Source organism: Tyto alba, unplaced genomic scaffold (assembly GCF_018691265.1).
Source record: "Tyto alba isolate M040663 unplaced genomic scaffold, T.alba_DEE_v4.0 Super-Scaffold_28, whole genome shotgun sequence".
Taxonomy (NCBI): Eukaryota; Metazoa; Chordata; class Aves; order Strigiformes; family Tytonidae; genus Tyto; species Tyto alba.
The window spans coordinates 8472708-8499533 of record NW_024881302.1 but is presented as its reverse complement, the minus strand read 5'-3'; the positions used below and the strand labels follow the sequence as shown (position 1 = coordinate 8499533).

Below are 26826 nucleotides of genomic sequence, written 5' to 3'. Positions count from 1 at the left end.
CAGCCAACCCCAATGAATAGTCAGGCACAGGACACACGCATTTTAATAGAATGACAACTGCTAATTCCACAATAGTACTTTGCTACAAAGTGCTGCCTTCTTGGACATGTCAATAGGGATTTCATAAGAAGCACTTTTTTCTGATAAACTACTTTTATTTTTCAAAATTGCTTCAATTTAAAGTCAATTTTCCTTAGTTTAAGTAGCGACAACAATGACATATTTTTAAATAATTTTCTAAATAATAGCTCCAAAAGGCAAGTATTTAGGACTCAAACATAATTTCTTTTGTTCACTTAAACCCAGCTTTTTACAGTAAAGTAAGTGAAACTTGGCAATGTAGGGAAAAATGCAAAGGTACATTATAAAGCTTATTGTATGAAATCAGTTTGATTGTTGGATATGTAAACACTGACTATTATAAGAAAATTTTTTTCAATACGATGCAGAGAAAATACAATCCTAATAATTCTCTAGAAATACATGTAATAAAGTTATTTATTTAGACAAGATACTGTGCAAGTTACGCAAAATCTATTATGGTGATTAATGCAAACATGTTATTTATGGTACTCCCACAATATACGTATAAACCAGAAATCTCTAATCACATACTGGAAAGATAAACAGGTTTTTTAAACAGTAGAGCATCTTGAAGCTTCATTCACAGTTGGACTGGGAAACAGTGCTTTCCTTGGCATTAAAATACCAAATATATTCTTTAAATACGTGCAAACATAAGTTTTACTTCTACAAATACAGTACTGAGACCACACCACACTGCTCATCATATAAAAATAACTCCATATACAGTCACATACAGAGAGGAAAATGAATGTAAACTGCTGCCCAGGGAAAAAGGTGGTGCCTTCCTGAAGCTATTGTATGAGGCTTTTTCAGGACTTCAAGGACTGGATTTCAAATAATAATTTCACATCATGGTCCAATTATAGTAAGAAAGACAGGAAAAAAAGCTTTTTTTGAGAATAAAGAGTGGGTTTTTTTTGTTGGAAGGGGTGAATCAATCACCTACTAAAAACAAAGAGCAGAGCTTTATTCCAAATCCATGTTAGTGTACGTTGGCAAACTCCACTGGAACCAGTAAAGTTGTTTTGCGTTCCTACCACTGTGAAGTCAGAATCTTATTTAAAACCTTCTTGTCTTTTACTATGAAAGCATAATTTGCAATGATCTGGAACACAGCCGAACTCAAGTGTTTGGTGCCTTCCAACCTCATGACGTAGGCATCTGTATACTTCAGGGAGCACGGTTCCATTTAAGAGGGAGACAAAACATGACCACCATTTGGACTGACAATGAAACTTTGTCACTCTTAGTCAGACTGAATAGGACAGTGCTCTTCCCATCGTCTCACTGAAACCAGTGGCTCCACTTGTTGATTAAGGTACTATTATTCACTGTGAGCACAGGTAGCAAAAATTGGCCCTTATTGGTGACCGTACCCTAAGCGGAATTGTATAGAATTTAATTTTACTGATGGGAGCAAGAATAGCGTGACCCAAGCTACATGCTTACATAAGCAGGACTCACATAAACAAAGTTATGTGCACATAAAAATGTTTGCACAATCAGGACCAGTTACGTTTGCCTGTAATTCATTTAAATAGGTATGACATCTTCATCTCTGCTTAAATACGAGAGAAATGCAGGGAAGGGAACTGTAATATTAATAAAAAAAGAAGTAAATGTAGTGACCATCTGCAAAGATATTCACATTTGTATGGTTGTGTAGCAGCTCTGGTAAAGGGTCAGAAATATAGTGTGGCTAAAAAGCTTGCCTGCTTTGACAGAACTATTAGCTCTATCAAGTCACATCTTACATGTGATGTAGTAGAAGATACCAGTATTTAAAATACCCTATTGCAAACTCCAGTTCAGTAAAATAGTAGTAGCACAAAAAGGTCATGTTTTTCTCTCCAGGCAATAGACATTTAGTTTCTTTTTAAATTACACTGACTACTGCTTGTTTGCAGCATGTAGATGGTGACAACTTAACAATTGACAGCATTTCTGTCCAATTCTTGACTTTCACTGACCATCACAGGGGTTTTAGAGTGTTCTGTTTTCCCTTTACTCTCCTCATCTTCTAAATCCTTTGATACTGCAGGGTTTTCCTCGGAAGTGTCATACATAGCAACTCTAGATGCTTCAGTTGCATTTCCTCTGACTGTAATGTGCTCCCATCCACCCTGTAAAAGATTGATAAAGAAATATAAAAGGAGAACTATCACCCTGCATTTACAATCTCTCTTGTGATGCTTCATGTACATTACTAGTTTTATACCGTTTTTTCATGAGGAAAGTAATCCTGCTCTGGGCTGAATCAGAAAAAAGGCTCTTCGTAAAACAAACCACAACACAACATACCTCCCTGACAGGAAGGTATATAAGATTGAGGATTATTTTTATTATAGGGAATTGAGATTAGTAGGGTCAGGCGTTCATAACGGAGCCACTGCAAGTTTTCCACCAATTTAAGAGGGGCCAAAACCTTGAAGTAGCTTTTCACACAAAATGGAGGGCAATACAGGGAACAACAATGAGAAACAACTAGGTGCAGACTCATAAGGAATCAATTTTTTAAAAATGGCACTTACTTTACTCATTTTTACATTATAACTTTCTATTTAAAATGAATACTTATCAAATGTAAATAAATTATTTCCCAGCTATAATTGTATAACCCGTTAACTTAAAAAAGGAACCTAAAGAACAAAGGTCAACTTCCTACAGATATATGTAAACTTTAGAAAGCTAGCCAGCTGGAGCAGGATGGCACATTCCTTTCCCATGGGTAATTTGTTATACAAATTTTGGGCAGTAGTATGCCCCCAGCACTTACTCCAATACCATAATCCCATGAGAGGCCTTTAGGCATCATTGGCTGAATACCAGTCCGATGGCAGACGGTCCCACAGCTCAAACTATGGCTTCCTTGCACTTTGTCAGCTATCACCCAGACCTCAAGAAAGCAAAGAGAGGCAATAAAATATGTTCTTCATGCTGCTCTTTTCAGACATGAAAATTTTAAGTCTCTTTGATCACTTTCAGAAATTGGTCTTGATTTTGTATAGGCCAAAACTACTGTAATTCAGTCAAACACACCCAAACAAACAGCTAGATAGCAGTGTTACAATTAAAACACTGCCGGACAGTAAGGCTTGGCTGGAGAGAGGTTAAATATATAAAATAGCCTTGTTAAAAAAAAAATGACAAAAATTAATGAAGCTTTTTACAGCAAAGGACTGACTGATTCACTATTTCATTGGCATGATTTTTGTCTTGCTATGAGGATTCCAGCATTTAGACAACCACCTTGTGGAATAAAGAAAAATAATTCTAAATATTTAATTTTATTACAGAAGTATGTTAAGCATCATTTTTAATAAACTAGTGAGATACGAGGAAGCTCAGTACACACCTGGTCCAGGGGCCCTACAGACATTTTACGGATATTATTTGAAACATGATCCCAAGTAGACCCTTGAGGGTAGCTTGGTGTGATACCTTGCCGGTACCAAAGATTGCCTATAAAAAAAATAGTCCTGGTTACAGCTCAGGATGTCTGCTTTGTATAAAGTGCTAGTAAACAACATAACAAATCTGTAGCTAATACTTTTTGTGTTCTGTGGAAATGTATTGTGGTTTTGATTAATGTGTTACAGTGAAGGACAGTGAAGTTCCTAATTGGAATTCCTACTTCTATAGTTATTTTTTAGAAATTTTCTGGAAACCAGCAAATACATTTTGTAAAATTTCTTGGTGAAAAATGTTCATATAAAGAACTATAGACTAGAGAAGTAAAACAAATGAGATGAAGATCTCTGAAGGAGACTGGTGTTAAAGGCTTGTTCTTTTACAAAAGGATGCTTTGTTATTAAACTTGCAGTGATTTGCAACAGGAAAGTATTCTTCTTCAGTTTTGCATGTTCTAGGGTACCAGACAAATCCTTCCATGCAACTCTTGTCTTTGAGATTCATCTCTTTCCCCCTACCCCAAAGTAATAGCATAAGTGCGGGATTGTTGCTATCTACAGCACTATCAGATATAACAAAAAGCAAGTCTTCAAAACCAGTAATTAAGTGGGCTGCCTACTCCATCTCTTTGAATATGAAATATCCTCTCAGAGCAACAGTAATCTGTCCGCAAAAGCTGTGAATTAGCCTACCCTTTTAAAATCAGATGTAAACTGATTTATTTTTTGTAACATTGATAAATAATTTTTAAAAATCCTTACCATTTTTATCCAACACAAACACGGACGTTCGTCCTACTGAGACTTGTTTTAGCTTTTGTTTTTGAGGTGAAGGAATATGATACCAACAGTCACCTAAAAGTCAGAAATACTTGAGTAAAACATTGAGAAAACAGAATTATGTATGAGAAGACTTGGAAATGTCTGCAGTTGAAATACATAGCTGTGAATGACATTACACTTAATATAGTTTTAATAGCTTGTTTTTAGAAACAAACACTTTAAATCATGCAAGTGAAGAGCAAATTAACTGCTATAATTAACATGAGTATTATTCATATGCACTGTTTTGCACAGATATTGGAAAGGACTCCGCTAAACAGATTAGTCTCTTTCAGACACAGCAGTGTAGTTGAGCTTACACAACGAGTAAGATCAAGACTACTAGAAAGGTACAAGTACTTACCTGCGGGTTTTCTTGGAGACACTGAACCCCGATAGAAGGCAGAACCATCTCTAGCAATAGCCCACACTTGGTAAAATGCTCCAATTGAGATGGAAATGAAGGGCTGATCTGTTCCCACATGCAGCCAGGATGTTCCCTAACAAATCATGGAAGATGAATTGTGAAGCAGTGGTTAGAAACTCCGCAACAAATTATCACTGATTACTGTTAAACAGGAAAATCCCTAGATAGTGAAAAAGATTCTAAAAAATAATTCTTACATAACTTTACAACTGAACAGAAACAAGGTCCCTAATCTTCAAAAATATCTGGATATACAACTAATTGAAAATAGCTATGTTGGACTGTAACAGCCTTTTCTGTCGATATCACTGGCATTTAGGCACCTACATGTCTGAATAGCTGGGCTACAGCTTTTTTTTTTTTTAATAATCCCTTGGATTTGATTACAAAGAACAATAGTCTCACAAAAATCAACTCATATAGGGCTTCAGATTCCAGACACAGCATTCTAGTTCTTGCTGTTGAAGTGCCTTACAGATCTGTGCTATTGGAACTGATTGAACAGGAAAGGAGGAAAAAAAAAGAATTCCTATAAATTTTCAACTTGTGCTTTTTCTCCAAATTCCACTAAAGTATATTGTTAGATTTTTTTCCCCTTTTGTAAATATGGCTTAAAATCAGTGCATATCAACCCTAATTTGGTGTTTCAGAATGTGTCTATTAGTAGGAAATAAATATTCCTATTGAAGTTACTGGGACTTTGTTCCTTTCTGCATATTTTACTGGACATTTGTTCATTATTTCTGTCCCAGTCCATAAGAAGAGTCAAATCTGTAGGTTAATCCAGGCCCACCTGTCTTAAATAAGCAGTCAGTTCTAGGCCCAGAAAAGTCAATGGACAAACTCTTACTGATCTCAATGGGCATTAGATTGGGACCATACTTTAAAGAAATTCTATCCCTCATCAGTTCATTTAAATGGGATACACATATTATCAACAATTAAAAAAAAAAAAAAAAAAGAAAAAATGGGGGAACTAAGAGATCAATGCAGAAAGGGAAAGTAAAGTGCTTCACTCACAGGAAGATAGACAAGGGCTGAGAGAGGCTCCTGCAAGTGCTGTGGCTCAAGCTAAGGCAGATTATGTAAGAGAAGCACTATGGTAAGAAATAAGGGCAGCAAACTGTGTTACAGTTGATGGACAAGGACTTTCAAATCTGGGACATAAAAGGGAAAAAAATAACAAGGTGCTCTGAGAGAGGGCACTGCATGACTGTGTGTATGTACTTACATAATTACATTAAATATATCAATAAGGCAGTAAGAATAAGCAGGGAGTCTTACCGCTGGATTTTGCTGTGTCACTCCAAGCCTGCAGAGCACATCTCCTTTGTCACTGATTGCCCACAGTGCTACTGCTTCTTTGTCATCTGCATCTGAACTGGGGATTATGGAGATGTCCCACAGGGTAACAGGAGGCACTTCCAGCCATGGCCCGTTGGTGACTATCTTACATTTTCTGAAGAAAAAAAAGCCCAAACCTGTCAGAAGTACGTACCTTCTGTAACTGAGTTTGTTTCCCAGTCTGTTGGTAACTTCAGTGCAAACAATCCAGAAGGTTTTTCATTAAGTAGGTACAATAACTGTTAGTATTTTTAATTTGAAAGGGGTTTACAACAATCAGTAATATTTTGTATCAGGTTTTGATTTTTGACATATTGCTGATTTCTCAAAGTTTCTGTTTTTAAAAAAACAGTTACTTTATAAAACCAAGGCCACCCAAGAAGTCTGCAGCTTGTACTACACTGCTCCCTAGCCCTCTAAAACTCACTGAGCAACAGCTGGATAATGAATATTTGACCCCGAGCTGAGAACCCTACTGCAGAGAGAACTCCACACCCAGTTTGTTCCTCCCTCTGTCTTGGTTAAGGGAATAATTTTGCAAGTAGGGTGGAGTCTGTTAGGAAGTTATACAGCATCCTGAAGTAGGCAGAGATAAGGCAGCTCTAAATTAAAGAGTTAGAGGTAGGTCATTCTGAGAATATGTCTATTTTTTCTGTGGAAACTGCAAGGAAGTAGTACTGTCTATTAGGGAATCTATGTTAGATTCTGTCATCCCAACAGCAACTTCTGTGTATGAAGAATATCCTAAAAAACTCAGGACACTCCTCCTTTCTCCAGTTCTGAAAACCTGGATCCAGCCCTGAGCTCTTCTCTATTTGTTTTCAATTTTCAACTGATGGTTAAAACCAGACAAAATATTTAGGCTTAAGGATATTTCTCAAGTTGCTTCTTTTATTTCAAGTTGCCATTTTGATTGATTTGGTGGTGTTTGTTTTGTTACACATCCTGGAACAACAGTTTGATGCTTCAGGACCTTACTTCAAAGTTTTTTGTACAAAGGCCAAAATACTAGCCTTGTCGTCACAATAACAAACAGAACAATGCGTAGCTGTAACTAAATTCACAGCAATTTATTAGCACAGCTGTTAGATACTCTAGTACAGAAAGCATAGAAAAGCTGGAAAAACAGCAAATGCACAGACTTTCCCTGCTTAGCAGAATAGACTAGAATATAGCTACAGTTTGCTGTTTTCCAGATTCCACCTAAATATAATGTATTGTGGCTTAAATGGGGTTGGGATTATCTGTTGCCTATTATGCAGTATGTGGAATTCATATATTAAAACTATTAATATAAAAGACATATTACCAGTGACCTAGTATGAACTAATATACCTAGACTCTTACTATTCCTTAATCATTTACCATAAGGAAAGTCAGATATAGAGAATAACTAGCTGACTTTTATCTATGGATCCCACAAAATCAAATAAGGTATCTACCTGTAAAGGCTTAAAATTAAAGCCATAATGCTAAAGATCATCAGCTTCTCTATTGGAGATGGGTTATTTATTGCAGGTTTCCTCACTACTGCTTTTGTTGATTGGGTGATGAGACTCCTACCCTCATAGCTAAAGGAGACTTTAAGGGAGCAATTAGCATTCAAGTTAAAAACATTTATTTATATCTTAGTTTCTCACCTTGCCCAGCGTCTCCGTCTGACAAAGTCTTTCATTGTCTTGTGACCGTGGTAGGACCTACCAAAACAGTTTTAAAGAGGTGTTCATGAGGATGTCAGAGCATCTCCAACGTCAGTACCAACCTGAGAACGCTGTCTATGTATCTGCCCACCAGACATGCCTGCTGACTTTAAAATGCTTAAAAGTATAGTTTGCTAAGCTCACCTTGCTGCCCTACCTCCCTGGCAAATTTCAGTGTTACTATTTCTGTACAAAGGGAGAAATCAAGGCAGACACTTGTCTCTGTTAAAGCACAGTTAATAGGCAAAATAGCAAAGAAGAAATGAGAACTTAAGCATGACATCTGCCTGATAGGATTTTAGGTAGAAGAAGGTATCTCCTTACGCTGGAAAGTCTGCTGCATACTGCCAGCCTTCCCGATCAGTTCCACCTGAAGTATTAAAATCAATATACCAATCGGATACCTATTGTCAAAAAGAGACAATAAGAATAACAAGCACAGTCAATACCTGATGTATAACAAAAATAACCTCTTCTGCTATTTCCCTTCCACCTTTTGGAGTGCAATGACTTGGTAGAAACCTTGGAATACTTGCAATATAAATTTATACAGAGGTTCCCAAGTCTTTTTAATTCAGTTGAAGAGAAAATGATTGGAACAGTCCCACTGAACAAAAAATCCCACTCAATGCTTAACATTCTTTTGACTGTGGAAGACTACTGCTGTTGTATAAAGGGAGAAACCAAGATTAAACACTACGATAAATCCAGGAAGATAATCTGTGTCACCTGAGCCCAAGTCTTGCATCCTACTTGCTATGCCTTGCCTTCTTACTAAAAAGACTTTTAAGACAAAATTTACCCAAGACCACTGCGGAGAAGGAGGCTTGGTATTGATTTTTGTACATTCCTGCAGGCCAGATGCATCGCTCCACATGTATCTGTCCGTGGGCAGACCTCTGTGGTGAAACAGTGTACAAGGAATGCAAGGCCATTTACAACAGCAAATTTAGGATGTAAGGGAAGAAAAGCATATTTATAGCACTTCCTACTTTCATACACAAATCAGTCTTCTATCATTAATCTCTGTATTTAGAAATACCACATGAGTGATAAGGGTAGTGGGAAAGAATCTGCACAATTGCTTCCAGTTATACCAAACCTGAGGACCACGTAAACTTTCCTCTGTAGAGTGATATTCCTCACTACTATTTAAAATCGGAAGGTGAAGCCTTTGTCACAGACACCCATCTATGTGAATACTTTTTCAATACGTCTGTTCAAATATACTATTCAAGGACCCAAAGTATTTAACAAAATATCTATATGAATATGTAGATCCTAATAAGAACTTTGCTGTATGGCCTTAGTAACAAAAGATGTTGCAAGTAGGCACACTTCGTGCACTCACAAAGCAAAGTCTGTAATGTTTTGCTACAAATGATTTGGAATGGAGAATTACAAATCTAGAAAATGGAGAAACACTGCTCCTTCCATCTCAGGTTAACAATAGAAGTTGGAGGAGACCGAAGGTAGAATAACTGTAATAACTATTCTGAAAAGCTAGAACAAACCCCATGTTTCACATTTGACAGTATCTGTCAAAAATTACAGTAAATAAATACAATAAATTTAGTAAATAACCTGCTGCTATATCCAGTGACTGGGTTCCACCGCTGGTTCTCGTAGATGTAAACGCATTTCACATCTGACTGCATGTAAATGTTATCAGCACTAGTGGCCAGTCCTGTGAGAAAGAAATTATTTAGATTATAGTAAAATTAAACCTTAAAAGACCCTACATTTTAAATTCCAATAGCCACAGTAATAGTGGTGATTATCCTATTTCTCACTCTTAAGCTGACAATATAAAACTGCAATACCAGTTCCTTCCTAATGTGTGGTCTGTTCACCGTATAACCATACACGTTAGTTAGGCTAAAGGAAGGACAGCTGAAACAGCTTGAATAGCTGACCCAGTCAGAGAGGTAAGAAATGTGCACACCACAGTAGACCAATTGTCCATACCTTGAATGAAGCCACCTCCATATCCACCAGTATAAACCCAAGCTGTGTGATCATATCCTATGCCCCACACTATGCCTAGGTTATTGCACTCTATCAGTCGAAGATGACCTCCAACTTGACGCCAAAACCTGTGGGAAAAAGGACAACATTTTACACTTACTCTACACCACACCCTTCAGGAATGTATGCTTTTCCTTCCTATTACTGAACAATCTTAAAGGCAGTTGCCAGTTGAAAGCATTTGCCTCTGGGCAACAACTGAAAAGTCAGCTGGAAGGAACCTCTGCCTCCACTTGTAGTTTTCAGGCTTTGAAGTATTTTACTTTCTTTTTATTTTATGGCTTGTTTTTATAGCTATCTATCTATCTGTTTTTTAAACACCAGTTAGGATGATCTTGCTAGAATCTTTATGTCTTAATAGCCATCAACTGCCTCAGCTTTACCTTCATTCTCATTTTTTTAAAATCTAGGAATTGCCTTTATCTAGCAAGAAAACAAATTATTTACATATTTGCTATGGAGCTTGGTAAAAACAAGAACTTCAATTCCTCCTATTCTCTTAAACTTGGCAGGTTAATCCTTTTCTGGGGCTTTACACAGCCAGTTGGCCATCATACTTTTCTGGGGAAGAATGGGGAAAATAGAGATTGCAGAGGAGTATTTTAGCTATCAGAATGGCAGGAGATCATCTAGGTCACAGATAGCCCAAACTAAGATGGAAGAGCACATCTGCTTTGTGATTTGCCAGACATTGAAGGTGCACTACCCTTAAGGAAAAGGGCTAGAGGATCTCTCAGATATTATTCAAAGACACTTTGTGCAAGTAACTTGAAACTGGGGATATTTTTTGAAGATTGGCCTTTAAGCCACCAGCTCTGAGCATGGTATTTTTTTGCTTGACGAGTTTGCAGTACTGTATTGTCACAGTTGTAATAAAAATTGCAAAGGAGCTGCTCCTGGACTGCACTGACTATGGAGGACTGAGAATTTCAGATTTCTTGTCTCAGGTAAAACCAAAGGCTCAAATTACATTACAATTACAGTGATTAGGTTTACTTTTACTCTAGGCCACCTCTTAATTTAAATGATGGCATTAAAGATGTAATCCCAAAAAAACAGAATCTCAGTGAGAAAGGCTTTTGAAATCACAAATAGCTCCAGTATCTAAGAATTCAAATACGATTTGGTGAATTTCTTCAGGTGTACTTATGAATACTAAGGCAGCTGTTAACCTTGTCATTGACAGACATCTGCAGTGTACCACTGACTCGACATGAAAGAGTCTTTGCTGGATGGCATCCCATGCGGGAAGAACAGCTTCTGAAACCTCTTACATTTGATCACATGGCATCAGGTGTGGTCCGGCCTCCAGTTCAGGACTTGGCTCACTAACAAAGATGTCTCCTTTGCAAGTAACAGACCAAATGGCATGGTGAGAAGGAGGGCCCTGAATCCGTCTGCTTTCACAACAGGACATGTTCAGCAAAGACATCTACAAAACAAGAAGCAGAGAACCAAAAGCTTCTGTTTACAGTGAGCACAAAAATTTCCATAGATGTGTCAGTATTACAAAACAAAGTTTTACCTTTTCAGGTTCTGGCAAATCAGCAAAGTGAATTAGCAGCTTTTTCTCAAAGGCACTGAAATTCAGTGTTTTAGAAATTAACAACACAATCACTGGAACCAATGTGGTTTGCAGATCATGATGAAGTATCTTTCAGGTTTTCTATTATTATATAGAATCTTTACATTATTGTATTCATCTTTACTGTATGCTTTTCCATTGTATATATGCCTGCCTGCCTGCACATAAGACTCTATGACAGTAACAACAAGTAACAGTTCTTCTACCTATGCAGAACAGACTAATTGAATTAAACCCCTACCTCATTTGTAGCCTAATCTATATCCGGAGATAGGAAGGGAAGGAAAAACAATAGTGGTTTTACTGTAGATAACTGCAGCATAAGAAAGCATGCAATCTCCAGAGGTAGGGCGCCTCACATGCCTCTACATAAGTTTGGACAGACTTTTTAAATACCTAAACTGTGAAAATAGGAGAGTAGCCTAGGTACTGTAATTATAATGCTGAGATTTCAGACTAGTTATGTTTTATTTCAGATATTACCAGCTTGAAATGAAAAATTCACAGAATTACCCAGTCATGCATTTCTTGCTCTGTTGTGGCTGCCAGGCGGATCGGCCATCGCTGCTTTGTCTTTTCAGGTGTATACAACGCAAAGGAGTGTTTGGCTTCATTCAGAACTTCAACTATAATAGTGACTTCATTCAGGAACATGTGGATATACTAAGAGAAGAGAAAAAAAAATTGCGACTAAGGCAAACTCAGATTCACCTTCCTCAGAGCCAGCATTCTGCACTTCAGGACAATGAATAAGGCATTCCTGCCAAGGGTAGCAAAGAATCAGTTCTCAGTGCAGAAGGAATGGGGCTCAATTTCCAGTCCTGCACTACCTCTGGTTCCTACTGCCAACATGCATTAACCCTACTTATGAAGACCCTGGCCAGCCAAGCTTGGCTCTTTCTTCACAATCAAGAACACTTTGAACTTCCAAAAGAATTTCTAATTAGTGCAAAGCTGATGGTCTAAGCAATGTGAATGGCTGCTGACTGGGTATTTCTGACATAGCATTAACAGAGCTACAGCTTAGAAAAGCTTGCAATTTGCTAGTACCCTGAGCTACATTTGAATTGGTTTCCAAAACCTAAAACAATAGCGTACCATAATTTGTCTCCCTTCAGAAAACTGTTATCCCTTCCCTTCAAAGCTTTTCCTTTGCCCAATGCAACTCCCAAGGGTCTCAAGATGAACACACCTTTTTCTCCTCGTGATACATGTAATAGATGAACAGGATGCTGTCGCGCATTCCATCACTCCCAGTGAACTGCTCAAGTGCGACTCGAACATCCATCCATTTATAAGGCTTCCAATTCCTCCACCATTGCAAGGTTCCAGTTTTAACCCAAACTGACTGCAATGCAAACAGAAATTTACAGGAGTAAGGAAACTGCATGATGACTCTTCTTTTTTCTGCCAAACCTCTGCTGCAGGTTAGTCTGTATCATATCAGTTAATTCTGATACAGAGTGTACCGGTGTTCAAGCGGCTGAAGACAAAATGAAAACTACCAAAACTGGATAGGAAGGCACTTGAAACAGCACGTGTACATCGGTATTAACAATCTACCTCTGCAAGAATACAATAGCACAGAAATACTAATTGACTCTAGTGTGCTTCTTGTTATAACACAACTTCTGTTTGAACTTTGAAGGCTTTTGACGTAATCTTTTTAAAGCGCTGGACTCCCACATGTTTTTAATCAAATGAATTCCAGATGTCATTTGGCAGTTAGCAATGAAGAGACCAAAAATGTGAATGAATCTGAAAAGACCCAAGGAGTCATTACAAAGGGAACATCAAACAAAAGTGCTGCTATTTAAGTGCTGTTATTGACATCTGCATCATTGCTTTATTTATTCAAGTTGCATTAATCCCTTAATTATCGCAGAGTGGGAAAGTTTATCTACTTAAGTCACTGTTTCAATTAAGAATCCTCATCTTGTGGTGAAATAATTCAAACAATGTTCCACTGTTGCAAACGCTGCTCTGTGCATTTCTGTGTACTCAAATAATGCCGACCAATGCTTCATTTGCTCCTATACAAAGCTATCAGCTAATGTTTTCAGATAAATATTGCTGCTCTGTGTTTGATCAGACAGTGATAGTCTAGGAAACTTGTCACAGACAGAAATAAGGACAAGAATATAGAGCTGACAAGTTCAGGTCAGTATATCAGAAATGTATTATTGATGCCCAGTATTGATAGATCTAAGTGTTTAGAAGGCAAGAGATAAGTGTCCTCATTGCTTACCTGCTCAATAGCCTGTTCGTAGTGCCTAAAATTCTCCAGTTCCCGCTTTGTCCTTTCACTGAGCTGCTGAAAAATCTGCTTTCGCCACGCTGCTGTCTGTGCCGGAGTGATAGACAGAGACAGAGATTGCACGGAGGATGACAAACCTAGAACAGAACCCAAACCAATAAACTCCAGTGAGCTTTGAATACAGTTCCGTGAAAAGTAAAACATGATGCTGCTTTTAACACTGGACTGAATCAACCCAGTCTAACATAATTTTTCTAATTATTATTATTTGGAATCAATGTATTACAGACAACTTCATAAATGATGCACAGAAATGGGATCACTGGATGATTATATAGAATCTTAATCTTTGTTGGGAGTTTTGTCACTGAACTGCAAGATAATTAGGTAATAGAGTGCACTAAAGTTACACTGTTATTAAATACTGGGATGCCACAGTTCATGGCTTATTTTGAAATAGTTATATTTCACTGTCTTTCAAGAATCTAAATTCCAACCCCATCCAGTTATCAGTTGGGCTCCCATTCACAACACCTGAGTACTTTCTCTATCTTACCTTTTTCTCAGTAGGAATGGTAGGAGCGAGGCAATTATTTGTGGCATCTGCAACTCTCAAGAGAGCCTTTTTCACTACTTTCAGTTACTATTCAGTGATATTATGGGTTTTGCCTGAAGTTGCGGTTTCAGTGCAATTAAAAATGAGTTGTAGATCCAGCACAGATTATTTTACAAAATTCTTACAGAAACTCAGAGGAAATACCACCTTCATATTTATATATCTCAATCCCAAAGAGCTTTACAGCTAAATAAATGCAGCACTATTCTCAGACATGGCGTGTATTAACAAACTGCAATAAGAGTAAATGGTTATCAGAATTTTTGTGCCATGGTTTTGTTCAAAATAACCAAACCAACGATTTTTGTAAAGAACATATTGAACTGTGACTGGGAGTTAGCGTCCGTTGTGGTGACTGAACAGTACCTGACAGAACAGTGAACCATTTCAATGGGCTGTGCAAATCTACAAGACAGCCGCCCCCAGACACCCAGGCCCACAGTGGGTGCTCATCGGCTCCATACTGTTCATCAGCTCCCACTGAGAACATGCCAAGAGAAGACAGGCTGGATGTTTCTGCAAAGGTGCTGAGGGAGAGGACTGGATGCTTTTGGGCCTCCTTCAAGTCAATGTTTGTCCACTGCAGTTCTGCAGAATGATTTGGGTTTGTAGACTTATGCGTTTCAAGATTAGCTTTCTGATTACTAGTTGAAGCAATAGTGGCTTCTCCTTGATCCACAGAGTCCAGAGGATCCACAGTCAAATTAGCACGTATTTCTTCTGTCTGGTTGCCTGTGCTGTTACCACTGCTGCTGGCTGCAGCTCCCATCGGGGGAACATTGGCAAGGTTCATGGGTACATTTGGAAGTTCTGTATCAGAGGAAGTATCTGCATCACCCTGAATGATTGCGTGCGTTTGATTCTGAATATCATCAGTAAAGAAACAGCCAGCACTGAAGGACAAGGACAAATAGATAATAATTAAATATCATTCAAAGCATTATAAATTAGCACAGGCCTGAGACCACAAACATACAGAAATCAACCTAGTGTTTCAGCTTTAGGAGAGAAACACCAGACTTCTTTTCTGAAAGTCAAACTCTATCATCAAGGGAAAAGAGTCTAACACAAATCTGGCAGACCAGTCTAGTAAATCTGAAACATTGGAAGGTATTTCACTGATCTTTTCAAACAATTGGTGGTGTTGACTGCCTACAACTCTCAGGGGAACACTGAAGCAACATCACATTTTCTGGATATGAAATAGTGAATAGGCTTTTTTAAAGCCCATTATTAATTTCATGATTTTTGTCTTAGCTAGGGGGACTTCTACTCAGAGCACACTCTCACCCAAACCAATAGGTTCTGCAGCACTCCCAGCTTCACTGGCATGTGCTGCACAGCCAGAAGGCCAGCAGTCAGTGGGGAGTTAGTGATTTAATCTCTCTAGGAAAGGAAGTGTACAGTGACACTCAAAGATAATTCCTAAGTAGAGTTGACACTCCTTCATGGTATTTCACAGGTAACATTTTCTCTTATTAGAGACTAGTTCCAGATACTGATAGTAAAGCCCAGAGAAACATGCCTTACTGCAAGCACGCACTGAATTCCAAAGTGGGAGCTGCAGTTTCTACTCCGAATGCAACAGCTGCTGCTTACTGTTAATTCTAATAGCAAAAAACACAATGCTTTTTGGCATATATAATGATTAGAGATGTCTTCCCCATTCCTCCCTGTATGTACCACTTAAATGTAAAGAAATATCTCCTAGCATCGAAACTCTTGGTGTACAAAGTCTCGAGCAGGTATTTTACTAAGTACCTGAGCAAACTTATTGAGCTCCCAGTCTGAGATCTGTCACTCTCTCGGCCAGATACAATTGCCTTCCATGTCTTCCCACTGAGCTCACTTGGTGTGACACCTTGACGAAAATAAATTGCTCTGTCATCACAGCCAATTCCCCAGACCTACGGAAGGAAAGGGCTTGGTGAAAGAAACGGCATGGAACACAGATAGATACCACCTACAAAAAAGGTGCAGTGATGGAAAATACAGCACAAAAATCTGCTGGACATAGCATTTTCCTTTTGTGTTCTTCCTTAATGTTGATACTGTAGATGCAGTATAAAACTCTGTACCATCAAGAGAAAACTGTTTGCACCTGAATGTGTCATACAAGAGACATACTGACTGCTCATCTTCTGGTGAAGAATTCAGCCACACGTTCCTTCCTAGCAGTTCAAGCACATGGACCTCTTGTTCAGCTGTCCATACTGGCACTGCTGACAGTCCTCACCACATGGGAATACTGCCTGTACAAAGGGAAGCAGAATTATCCTCGTAATTGGTATACAGCTGTCTTACCTGGTTATTTAAGCCTACAGTTACCATCATCATTTCTCCAACCATTTCAATCCAGCTTGTTCCACAAGGATTATGTGAGTTCACTCCTCTTCTAAACCACACCTACAACAGCAACAGCAGAAAGTCTAAATTTTGCTCCTTCTGCATTAGCAAGCAGACAGCTGCAATTTAGTTTCCTTAGTGGATTAGTCTTAACCTCTAATACTGGCTTGCCACATTGCCTTAAGAAATCTCTTACCTCTTTGTTTCTTTTCCCTTATCAGGTAAAGATAAAATAATACTCTTAGCACCCAGACTATGTGTCCTTGTGATCAACTTCAGCCAGAGGAGTCCACAAGGAGACTCTTTGTTATGACTGTGACAGCATTAATTTCTCTGACATTGGAAAAATACTTTCTATTACATGTCAACTGTAGGCTATTTTTGGTCACAATGAATGGGCTTCTAAATAGTGTTCTTGTGTTCAAACCTTAGAAGCATGGCTGACGGAGGGAACTGTCAGAGGGATCTTTTCAGTGGTACAGCTCTTTAAATTGTCTCCCCTTAGATTAGTTTTTACCAATCCAAAAGTGTCTGTAGGCTGGGTACTTTGAAAAATTTCCATCTGTATTTAGTATATAGTCATATAGTAGCAAGCAGCTACTTTAGGATTTGTTGGCTGAATCACATAGCAGACAATGTACCTGACTATCTTGTGGCAGATCTCAAGAAATACATGCTAGTTTATCTACATTTACTATAGTGGTTTTCTCCGGCAGATGGAGCAGGCTGGACACAGTCTGTTACCATGGCTCAGCTGACAAGCAGGAACTCATTAAACCAGAGTAACTCAATTACTTATAACTGCTATACATGCACAGAATTCATCCATGGTTTTGAATTCAGTATGAAGGGATTTGATTGCAACCAGCACAAGAGCATTCTAGTACATTCTTCAAGACTTTCAAGACTCCCTGTGAGGCGCAGGGAGTTGGACTCAATGATCCTTATGGGTCCCTTCCAGCTTAAGATATTCTATAATTCTAAATTAAAAACCCAGTAAGAAAGTAATCACACATACACATAACAGCTATGTCAATAAATACAAAAAAAACTACATGAAAAGGCTGATAAAGAAGGAACAACTACAGTAGGAAGATAGAAAAAACAGTATCGTATAGAAAAGCATAGATGAAAATATTCCTCATGCTGCTTTTGATGTAACCTTCAAACCATGTGGAAACAAGACTGCGCAGCTAGGAGTCCCTTCAGTTTCGATGCTTAACATCCCTTAGAAGTAGGCCCCTTATTACATCCCCACCCACCTACCACATCTGTCTGACTTGGGTTTAGAAACTTCCTTCCAAGAGAAAAGCAGAAAGTCTTCCTTAAATTAAATGCAACTATATCACAAACCACAGCAAGCAGAACTAGAATTCCCCAAACGACGGGGATAGTGAGTCCAAGTCACCAACGTTTCCTATGAAAGTTACCTGCCTGTTTGACAAAAGCAGATAGAAAAAGGGAATTAAAAAACAGAACCAGAGCATGAGTCCTCTTACTTTTCTATCCTTTGTAACACACCACACCACATCAACACCCACAGAAACGTGCATAATCCCATTTTCAGAGCTTGGAGATTCCACAATACTCCAGGAAATTCCTGCAAGAAACAAAACCCAGAAGGCAGTGTAGGTTAGTTTCTTATTCAACACTATACAAATCAAAGGGGTTTCCAGCTAAATTTAACAAACTTTACCTTGAGGGTTATTCCTATCAATTCCTTCTCTCACAATAGCTTGGCCTTCCCAAAGAGTTGCCCAGAGGAGGTCATATGGTCCACAGCTGATCTGTACAACTTCACCAGGAGTGGTGATTAAGGACCACACGGAACCTTCTGGATTGTGATGGCAGACATTTTCTCTGTACCATACCTAGACAAAAAAAAAAAAAACAAACCACAAAACAAACAAAACTTAGAAAATATCACTACAACAATGAAACCATTTAGACAAGCATGAAGTCAAACTGGAAGGACAGTCCTCCTTTAACAACAGGATTTTTTTATGCAATGTATGCACTCTGACCTTTAAAGGTAGTTTTTTTTAATGTTGATTATGCAGTTGAAGACTATTTCCTTATGTACTAAGGGAGGAGGCTTTTCTGCAGACTAACTTTTATCATGGAAGTGAATCTGGATACAGTAACTTATTGCTACAAGTTCTGTGTATATTTCAACATTTAAAAAACACTTGAGTGTATTTCTGGGCATGTTATATAAACCAAGAATGAATGAATATACGACACAAAAATGATACTGTTAGATGATAGCCTGACCTTACTTTCGCTCAACAGAGCTTGCCACAATATGGATAAAAAAATGCCATTTTCTGTGTAGCCTTCAGCAACATCCAGTCCATTTGTTAGCTTTGATCCTAGTGTTTGTACACTCTTCTGTAGGTCACAGTCAAAATAGAAAGGTCAAACATAGAAAGCATCCTGCAGTAGTCATACGAGTGCTTCAAAACATGACTGCTGAGTGCTACTCCTCCTTTTTAGAAATACTTTATTTCTCTGGGGACTTTTACTTGGGAAATGAAAGCATTTTACAATGTCAATCAAGTAACCCTGTAGAGTGGGATGCTTGTCACTTGTATCTGGGAAGTATGAGGCATAGGGAATTTTATTTTAAACAATGTAACCACAATTGCTTGCCTCTCTAGGCAGTGCCAAGTGTGACTGAAATCTCAGGCTACCTGTTAAAAGTACTACATTCTTCCCTGTGAGGCCACAAGTTAGAAATCATCTAGAGACAAAGGAATGTCAGATACATGCTGTAAGGGTGAAGAAAGGAAAGCAAGAGTCAAATCTTTACAGCACTGAGCAAAAGAGGAGAGACCTTATGGTAGGCCTAAAAACGGAAAAGAGAGATAAATAGTTTTCAGCAGAAAATGAATTGAAAACATTCCAGAGCTGGATTCCACATTGCCAAGTCAGGAGGTTACCATTTTCTGATCAGTAAGTCTTAGAAAACCATTTTGTAAATTCTTGATCAATTCCTGAATCTCCACCACAGCGACACCACACAATACTTTGCAAGAACCTTTATCAGGTTTTAAGGCTTGTTTTCTTGTTACCAGTGCCACAGTCTGCATTCTGGGCATCTGTCAGGATATAAGACACTACTCAGCCCAAGTTTTTACCATTCACCTGTTTACAGAGGTTTAAAGCTTCCAGAAAACAGCAACCCTATGAGAGACTAAGCCTTTGGATTTACAACACAAGTCATTACATAATGTAGTCCCAAAGCAGCTTTTACATCCTCTGCCAGATGCACAAACAGCGTTATTTCCTTACCAACATAAGACAGTAACAAACCTGCCTTGCTTCAAAAGCATTTAATTAATTTTCAGTAGCAATTTATATCAGAAAACTGAGGGAACAGGCACATACCCTTCCTTGTAAAGAAACCGCCCATACTGATAAACGGCCAAGAGGCTCACTGGTGATTTCCCATCCTCCGATGGAGATGTCATTGAAAGGGTCTCGCAGTTTATCTGGATCATCACGTGATACGATCTGAAGCAAAGACAAGGAAGACTGAGAAGAGGAGATACTGCAGAGAGGTGATTTGGCTGGTGGCCTGACTTGTTTCTTGCCAGTTGGTTTATGTATCACTTACTAAAGTGGCTGAGCACAGAGATTCTTCCTCTCATTGTAGGCTGCTATACACAGACAGAGGGGAAACGCTGCCAAAGCAGCACAAAGAAGTCTGCGTTTCATGCCCTAACTAAAGGAGATTTTCACTCACAGAACTGTGCATAGAGACGTTCCTTGAATTAGAAAGCTGGAACATCATAAATTACAATTTTTGTACATTCTCAGAATGGAACAAGTATTAAAAAACAGTTGTTCACACAGATAAAGGACAAAGCTGGTGAATCATGCTAGACAGGTGTCATCTCAAAAGAGAATGCTTTGCCAAACAACCAAAGGAAGCTAAAAAGTTGGTTTGAAATTTGCAAAGGAGATGAGCATCTATCTCCAATTGCATTACTGTGAGATTTGGCACCTTACTGCCACAGGTTTCTATGCAAAATTCCAGCCCTCCATTTATGCTTGCAAGAATTACAAGTTGGATGTCCAGGAATCCAGGTCCAGCCTACAGAGCAGTGATAAAAAAAAAATTCATTTCCCTGCACTTATAATTGATTATTTCAGAAAATCAGTTTATTTCATATTTAAAAGATATCCCGAACCTGTGCCCAAACATCCCGTGATTTGTATCTCCTGTATCTGATCCACCTCCTGCGTCTGACACAAGAATTCCATTTCTTATCCTTTGTGTAGGTGCTGGGGAAGTCTATGGCATAAGTCCAGCCCTGCAAACAGAGGTTTTTTTGTATGAAAATCAAGACCACGAGAAAGCTTGAAATCATAACTTGGAGCAATTCTGCACAAGTCACTCCTACAAATACAGTACAAGTTACTGTGCATGTCTCAACAGCCCTGATTAACAGATTAGCTAATTCCATGAACTATTTATGGCTTATATCCAAATTCCTCTGCATGATATACACAGAAAGACAAGACACAGTAAAGCATTTTAGTTTCTTCATAGTAAAGATCTTAAATAACAATGGCATGCAGTTGCTACCATTTCATGGCCTGATCAAAGGAAAAAAGCTTCTATAGAAGCTCCTATAGACTTCAAAAGCCTTCAAACAAGATCCTTCCTTGTGTTATATTATAGTTGAGCGATTTCCCAGAAAGAAGTAGCTATAGGAAGTTAAGTGCCTTTTATTTTTACAGACCTTTTACGCTTCTATAGAAGTGCCTTTTATTTTACAGACTAAGGATTCCCAGAATAAATCTCTTTTTGGTATTGTTCACCTACCCCTTTCTCTGTTGGTTCCCCTCCAATATTTTCATCCACATACCAGTCAGACTCCCACTCCCAGTGTGGTGAAGGCAGTGTGAAACTATCAAGCTGCTGATGTTTTAGCCCGCTCACATCACTCCACTGCCAGCGGTCACTGGGCAGTAATTTCTCACAAAAGCCACCAACTGGATTCCAACGCTGCCAGAAATAATAAAATATTTAATTGAGATCACATAATCTCATTGGACATCTATAGGAAGTCATAAATGATATATTTCTTACTTTCTGCAGTAGAAGAGGAATAAATTCCTGGGATGAATGAGAAAGCGTTCACCCTTTAAGCCCCTACCTAAAAAAGCTTCTTCCAAAGTCTATGTTAAGTATCAGAGAAGGGCTGACTGCAGAGCTAGTCCCAACCAAGTCATTTTCAGTTACATAAATAGGGATGTCTTACATATTTTACTACTGCTTTTTTCTTTGGTGATGTATGGCACTACGACACTGCAGCATTAGGATAATGCTGTATAGATGGCCATGGGATCTCTAATCTACTCCCTGTGAGAAAGATAAGTACCTTGCCCGTACTAGAAAAATAGCATAGCTTCTGTGCCAGAAACTATGTCAAGGTAAGTATATTAGTAAATCTTTATCTTATATCAAGAAGGGTTTTTTTTCCAAATCTGGCTTTAGTCAGTTACAGAACAAATAACTTGCTAGGGTTTTCACCATTGCAGCTGTGATTTTCCTTTTTTTCCTCACACTCTTACCTACAACAGGAAACTGGCAAAATTTGTCATGTAATACTGTCTTAGATTTTAGGGCACATGGAAAATGACTGGTTCAAAATCATTCTATAATTTTTATGCAAAATATTATTTACTTTTACTAGGAATCTGGATAAATTGCTTTGCACATAATCTGTAAGCTATTTGAGTTTAATTTTGTCATTGCTAGCTCTTGCAGAATATTTCCTTTTGTGCTTCCTAGTATTTTGTTTTCCATTTTTTTCATAGCCTAGAACAAACAAAAAATTTTTAAAATAACAAATAAATTAAAGTTTTCCTTTTTTAAATAACATGTTTACATAACAAAAGGAACATTCTTAAATGGCTGGAAAGTTGTATCAATGTTAAATAATGTATTTTTACCCATACAGGTAAATGAATGTCCTTTCTCAATTTATATTTATCCCATTGCCCATTAGAAATCAGAGAAATGTGCTCAAGAAAATCCTTCTGTTTTCTCTCTCAAATAAGTTTTGGTTAATTTAAAAACAAAATGGATAAATTTCCTTTAAAGTACTATTTTAAAGACATTCTTTTGAAGTACATGACACAGGAAGGATCATCTTAACACTTCTATGCAAAAAAGCTGGTAACACTGTACTTTACTGCAGAGTTATGACTTTATTAGAGAAGTCTCTGAAACACTAAAAAATAGCATTGTCTTAAGAGTAACATATTTCTGATATTGTGTCTTTGTTGCCTGGAACATTTTCTTGTGGGGATTGTGTATTTGTCATTAAGGAAAGGAAGACATCAGGTTCAGACATTCAGTCTGAAATGGCTTGCATGAAACAGGCCATAGTACACACTGGTGTTGCTTTTGGTAAAAGCAGGGAAGTATAACCTTCCTTTGAGAATTAAAATATGAAAATAATATCCTGCTATTTGGCACATTTATACTCTTCAGAAACATCAGATAAAAAATTAAAACAAATAAAACCAAACAATCTTTCTGTGAGAAAAACATCCAGAGACAGCTGATGTACAGATTTGCTATCATTGCTTTCTGATGAAGATGTGGCAGTGTGATAGAGGTACCTATAGCACGTCATACCTGATTCTCATAGGTTTCTTCTTGGTATCTAATAGGAACATCACCTGAGAACACGTAGGTGTATACTTGATGATCACAGGCTATTCCCCAGCAGCACTGTTTGACAGCAGAGATGCGTTTGAATTCCAGCTGTGTGTCCTTACAGAGCTCCCAGTACTGACCAACGGTAGACAGAGTGTAAACCCTCCCAAAAATGTCAACAGCCCACAAAAGGGAACTGGGCATGGCCATGTCTGGAAGGCAAAAAGGAGGCATTAATGGAAATGACAGTTTTAAAAAATGGATCTTGAGCCTTCTGTAGATCAGTCCTGCTCTGAGCCATTATCAGTCAAATTAAATAAAGATGTAAAGAATGATCTTTTTAAAAGAGCCCATGCAAAGCTGGCAACGAGATATTTTTCAGTCAGAGCTGTGCCATTACACCTCTTAGATGGCTCTGAAAAGCCACATCAAAGCCCTTGCTACCAACACACTTCGGTCCATCCTACAAGGGCTTACCACATCAACAGGGCAGTTTCGGCAGGCTGAGGACAGAACTCAACACTGAACTGAGATGAAGTAGCACTGACCATTTTACAGCAGAAGGCTTCACTCTCAAGAACTAGGAATGCTGGTGGTGCTATACGCACCGATCATCTCAGTTCCACAAAGCCATCATATCTTACATTATCTCCTTCTCAGCCTCCTCTCAGTGTATGCCAACATAGCTATAGAGGTACAAAGGAAAAAATGTGAAAGGGAGCTTCTCCATAAGCACACATCTAGTTTTAATCCATGGACGTATTACCTACTGCTGCCAGGAAACCTCCATTCAAAGCATTCTGGTGACCACTGTGGGATCTGATCTTTACTTAAGGTGCACAGGTGTGATATTTATTTAAGTATACATAGAGTGTCATTTGACAACAGAGACCTGGTTGAGTTCCACTCAATAATTAAGTTCCACTTAATAACCTGCCATCTTCTGGGCCCTGCAGCCCTGCCCCTCATGGAGGGCTCAGCATTTTATGTGTGGTAAGTGTATGCCAGCCCTTTTAGAAGTCAAGAAAGGCCAGTGGGTTTCTGTCACTTGGCCTTCTGGGTGCCATTAAACTGAACAAATTTCAGTCGTTCTGTATGCCTGACAGTCAGAACTAGTGATTAGGATTTTGAACTTTGCCTCCAGTTCTATTACTATACAGTGGGGGACCAGGGCAGGAAAGGTAGAAAGGATAACTCAAAACCAACATAACGAAAGGAAAGAGGAATCCTTGCTTGGAGACACTGTGGATCACTACTTCCTTGTCAAACAGCAACTGTGCTTTCAACGCAAGTGCCTAAGGAGACTTGCCTGCCTGCCTTCTGACTGATAATAAGCGGTGATACAGAGAGACTAACCTGTATGGCAGATTTGAATGGAGGAGGTGAAATCTGGAAACAGCTAGGCCCGTGTCAAAGAGCGGCACAGTAAGTTCACATGAGATCCCAGGGAGGATGTTTCAGAATTCTGAGTCCTACAACTGCTGCTGCTAAGTACCTAAAAACCTGAATCCATCAGGTGAATAACAGGTAATAGCGAGAAGAACATTTATAGCAGCTGAGAACGAGCAAGGCCAGAGGAAGGTCATGAGCAAAATTCTCCTATTAGCTGTGGCAACATAACTATGATGAAGCCTCTAGCTTCAACTTTTTTTGTCGTTGATGCCGGGAGTATGAAGGCATGTATTACTGCCATGGTCTGCTCTTGGACCCATCATTTATCTTCCTTATATCCTGACTTTCTATGTTAGTAAAAGTATGATAGTACAGAAGGACATAATATAGAAAAAACGGAATGGAACAAAGTGAACATGAGGTGTACCACTGGGAAAACAAAGGCCATGAAAATAACCCTTTCAGTATTATCATTCAGTATTTCAGCACTTAAAATTCTGCAAAACAGTCTTTATAACAGAGGAAAATATTATGCATTTAAACCTTAAGCAACAAGAACGTCAGTGAGTCTGAAGTAAAGGAAGGTTTATATGCAAATGAAGATATCCACCCTGCCAGATAATAAAGAAGAGTAATGCTTAGGTGTGTTAAAGGTGGGCAGATACACAAATGAAGGCCTGTACCTGGAACGACACACCAGGCAGGCAGAAAAGTACCTGGTAGAGTTCAGAAAAAGGCAGTGAAAGTTCCAAATGTTACGAAGTTAGGAAAAATATAGATGGGACACAATTAAAATAACCCAGGCAGCTGCAGCTAGATTAAAATACTCAAAGGCAGCCAAGATAATGAGACTTTCTGCATTTTCTTTCTTCTGAACTTTTGAGAGAGTAGAGAATCATGGAAAAAATCCCAAATGCATTTGGGTTTATGAACTACTTTAAAGACTTCAATTTTGCCCCTCTGTACTGGTTGTGCTGCAGGAGATGAAGTCAGATGTTCCTCGATTTTGAAGGATGCTCAGCACTTGTGGCTCAGGTGCATTTCAGTTAATGCAATTGCAGCCTGATATTCTCAGGGGGCTGGAAAAAGACCCACACCTGCTAAATTCCTCCTCATCTCCGAGTTCATCCAGGTGATTTCTGTTAGAACTAAAATTACTCAAATGAAGATGGTATGTTGCTAATTTAAATTTCCAGCTGCCTGGCATAACACTGATTGCTAGAGAATTCAAGAAACACACCCCAACCCCTTGCATATCATAAAAGTAATGAAGTTCTTCAGGGGAAGGTGGACGTGCCCCCATCTTCAAGCGGGGGCAGGATCTTGTGTCGGTGCCCGCGGGGGCGGACCACCGCAGGACTTACCGTGCGCCCCGATAAACCGCTTTGCCTCCATTTCAAGCGAACGCACAAGCCTCCCCGATTACTCGTACAAAGCCAGGTACGCAACGCTTTATGTCTGCGGGCGGCTCCAAGAGCTTTACAAACTGAAAGCGTAAATAATACCCAGGCACGCCCCGAGGCGCAGACAGCGGAGGGCGCCCGCCGCTTTCCCAGCTGGGCGTTAAGGCCGGGTCGGCTGAGGAGGGTGGCGGGGCTGGGGCTGCTGAGGGCCGGCCCGGGGGGAAGGCGGGAGCGGCTCTCCGGCGGTGGCAGAGCAAACCCGCTGCCCGAAAACACCCCGCGGAACCCCCCTACCCGCCATCCCCGGGAGAGGGGCGGCTCCTCCCGCCGGTACCGGAGCCTCCTCCGGGTCCAGCGGCGGCCCGCCCCTCCAGCCGCGCTGCCCGCCCCGCTCCCAGCGAGCGACTCTGCCCCAGCCCGGCCCCCGGGGGCTCGCCCCTCACCTGCCTCTCTCCTCGCCTCGCAGCGGAAGGAGCCGCGGCGGGGCTGGGGCTGGGCCCGGGCCCCGCAACGGCGGGCGGGGAGCGCCGCGGGTCCGGGCGGCGCAGCCATTGGGCCGGCGGCGGGGCGGGGCGCGCTGGCTGGCTTCGCGCAGCCTGGCTGGCTGGTTGTCTGTCTGTCTGTCTGCGCGCAGTCTCTCTGCCTCCGCGAAGCCGAGGCCTCAGGCCGGCGGGGAGCGCTGGGGCCGGGGTCTGCAGTGAAATTCCGGGAAAAGGGCGCTGGCAGGCAC

The 26826-nt window shown here is 39.6% G+C and overlaps 1 protein-coding gene across 4 annotated transcripts; it reads right to left on the bottom strand.

The window, feature by feature from the left end:
• Positions 1-27: 27 nt before the first annotated feature.
• Positions 28-26652, bottom strand: TECPR1 (tectonin beta-propeller repeat containing 1). Of its 4 annotated transcripts, none has more exons than XM_042798681.1 (25): positions 26540-26652; positions 23281-23513; positions 21457-21639; positions 20819-20941; positions 20013-20138; positions 18319-18493; positions 18122-18222; positions 16581-16682; positions 16038-16183; positions 14643-15169; positions 13652-13797; positions 12596-12751; positions 11917-12066; positions 11093-11250; positions 9759-9886; positions 9375-9477; positions 8593-8689; positions 8115-8194; positions 7731-7787; positions 6031-6205; positions 4684-4819; positions 4260-4352; positions 3443-3549; positions 2864-2983; positions 28-2210 (listed from the first exon to the last, which is right to left on the bottom strand). In XM_042798681.1, exons 1-25 carry the CDS (start codon positions 26646-26648, stop codon positions 2013-2015), a joined length of 3729 nt encoding a protein of 1242 aa, XP_042654615.1. In that variant the 5' UTR covers positions 26649-26652; the 3' UTR covers positions 28-2012. The 4 variants fall into 4 exon arrangements, with proteins under 4 accessions (XP_042654615.1, XP_032839535.1, XP_042654616.1 ...); XM_032983644.2 differs by lacking the exon at positions 26540-26652 and adding an exon at positions 26058-26079; XM_042798682.1 differs by lacking the exons at positions 2864-2983; positions 3443-3549 and having other exon boundaries at positions 2057-2210.
• Between the last annotated feature and the right edge of the window lie 174 nt (positions 26653-26826).

What these genes read in the sequence shown, in the direction of transcription:
- TECPR1 (XM_042798681.1), bottom strand. Translation starts at nt 26,648, where the DNA reads ATGGCTGCGCCGCCCGGACCCGCGGCGCTCCCCGCCCGCCGTTGCGGG. An exon ending in CTGATGCCATGTGATCAAAT is followed by an intron (nt 9,887 to 11,092) that starts GTAAGAGGTTTC and finishes TTTTTCCCACAG; the next exon opens with GTTTTGGCGTCAAGTTGGAG. An exon ending in TGACACAGCAAAATCCAGCG is followed by an intron (nt 4,820 to 6,030) that starts GTAAGACTCCCT and finishes ATGATTTGTTAG; the next exon opens with GGAACATCCTGGCTGCATGT.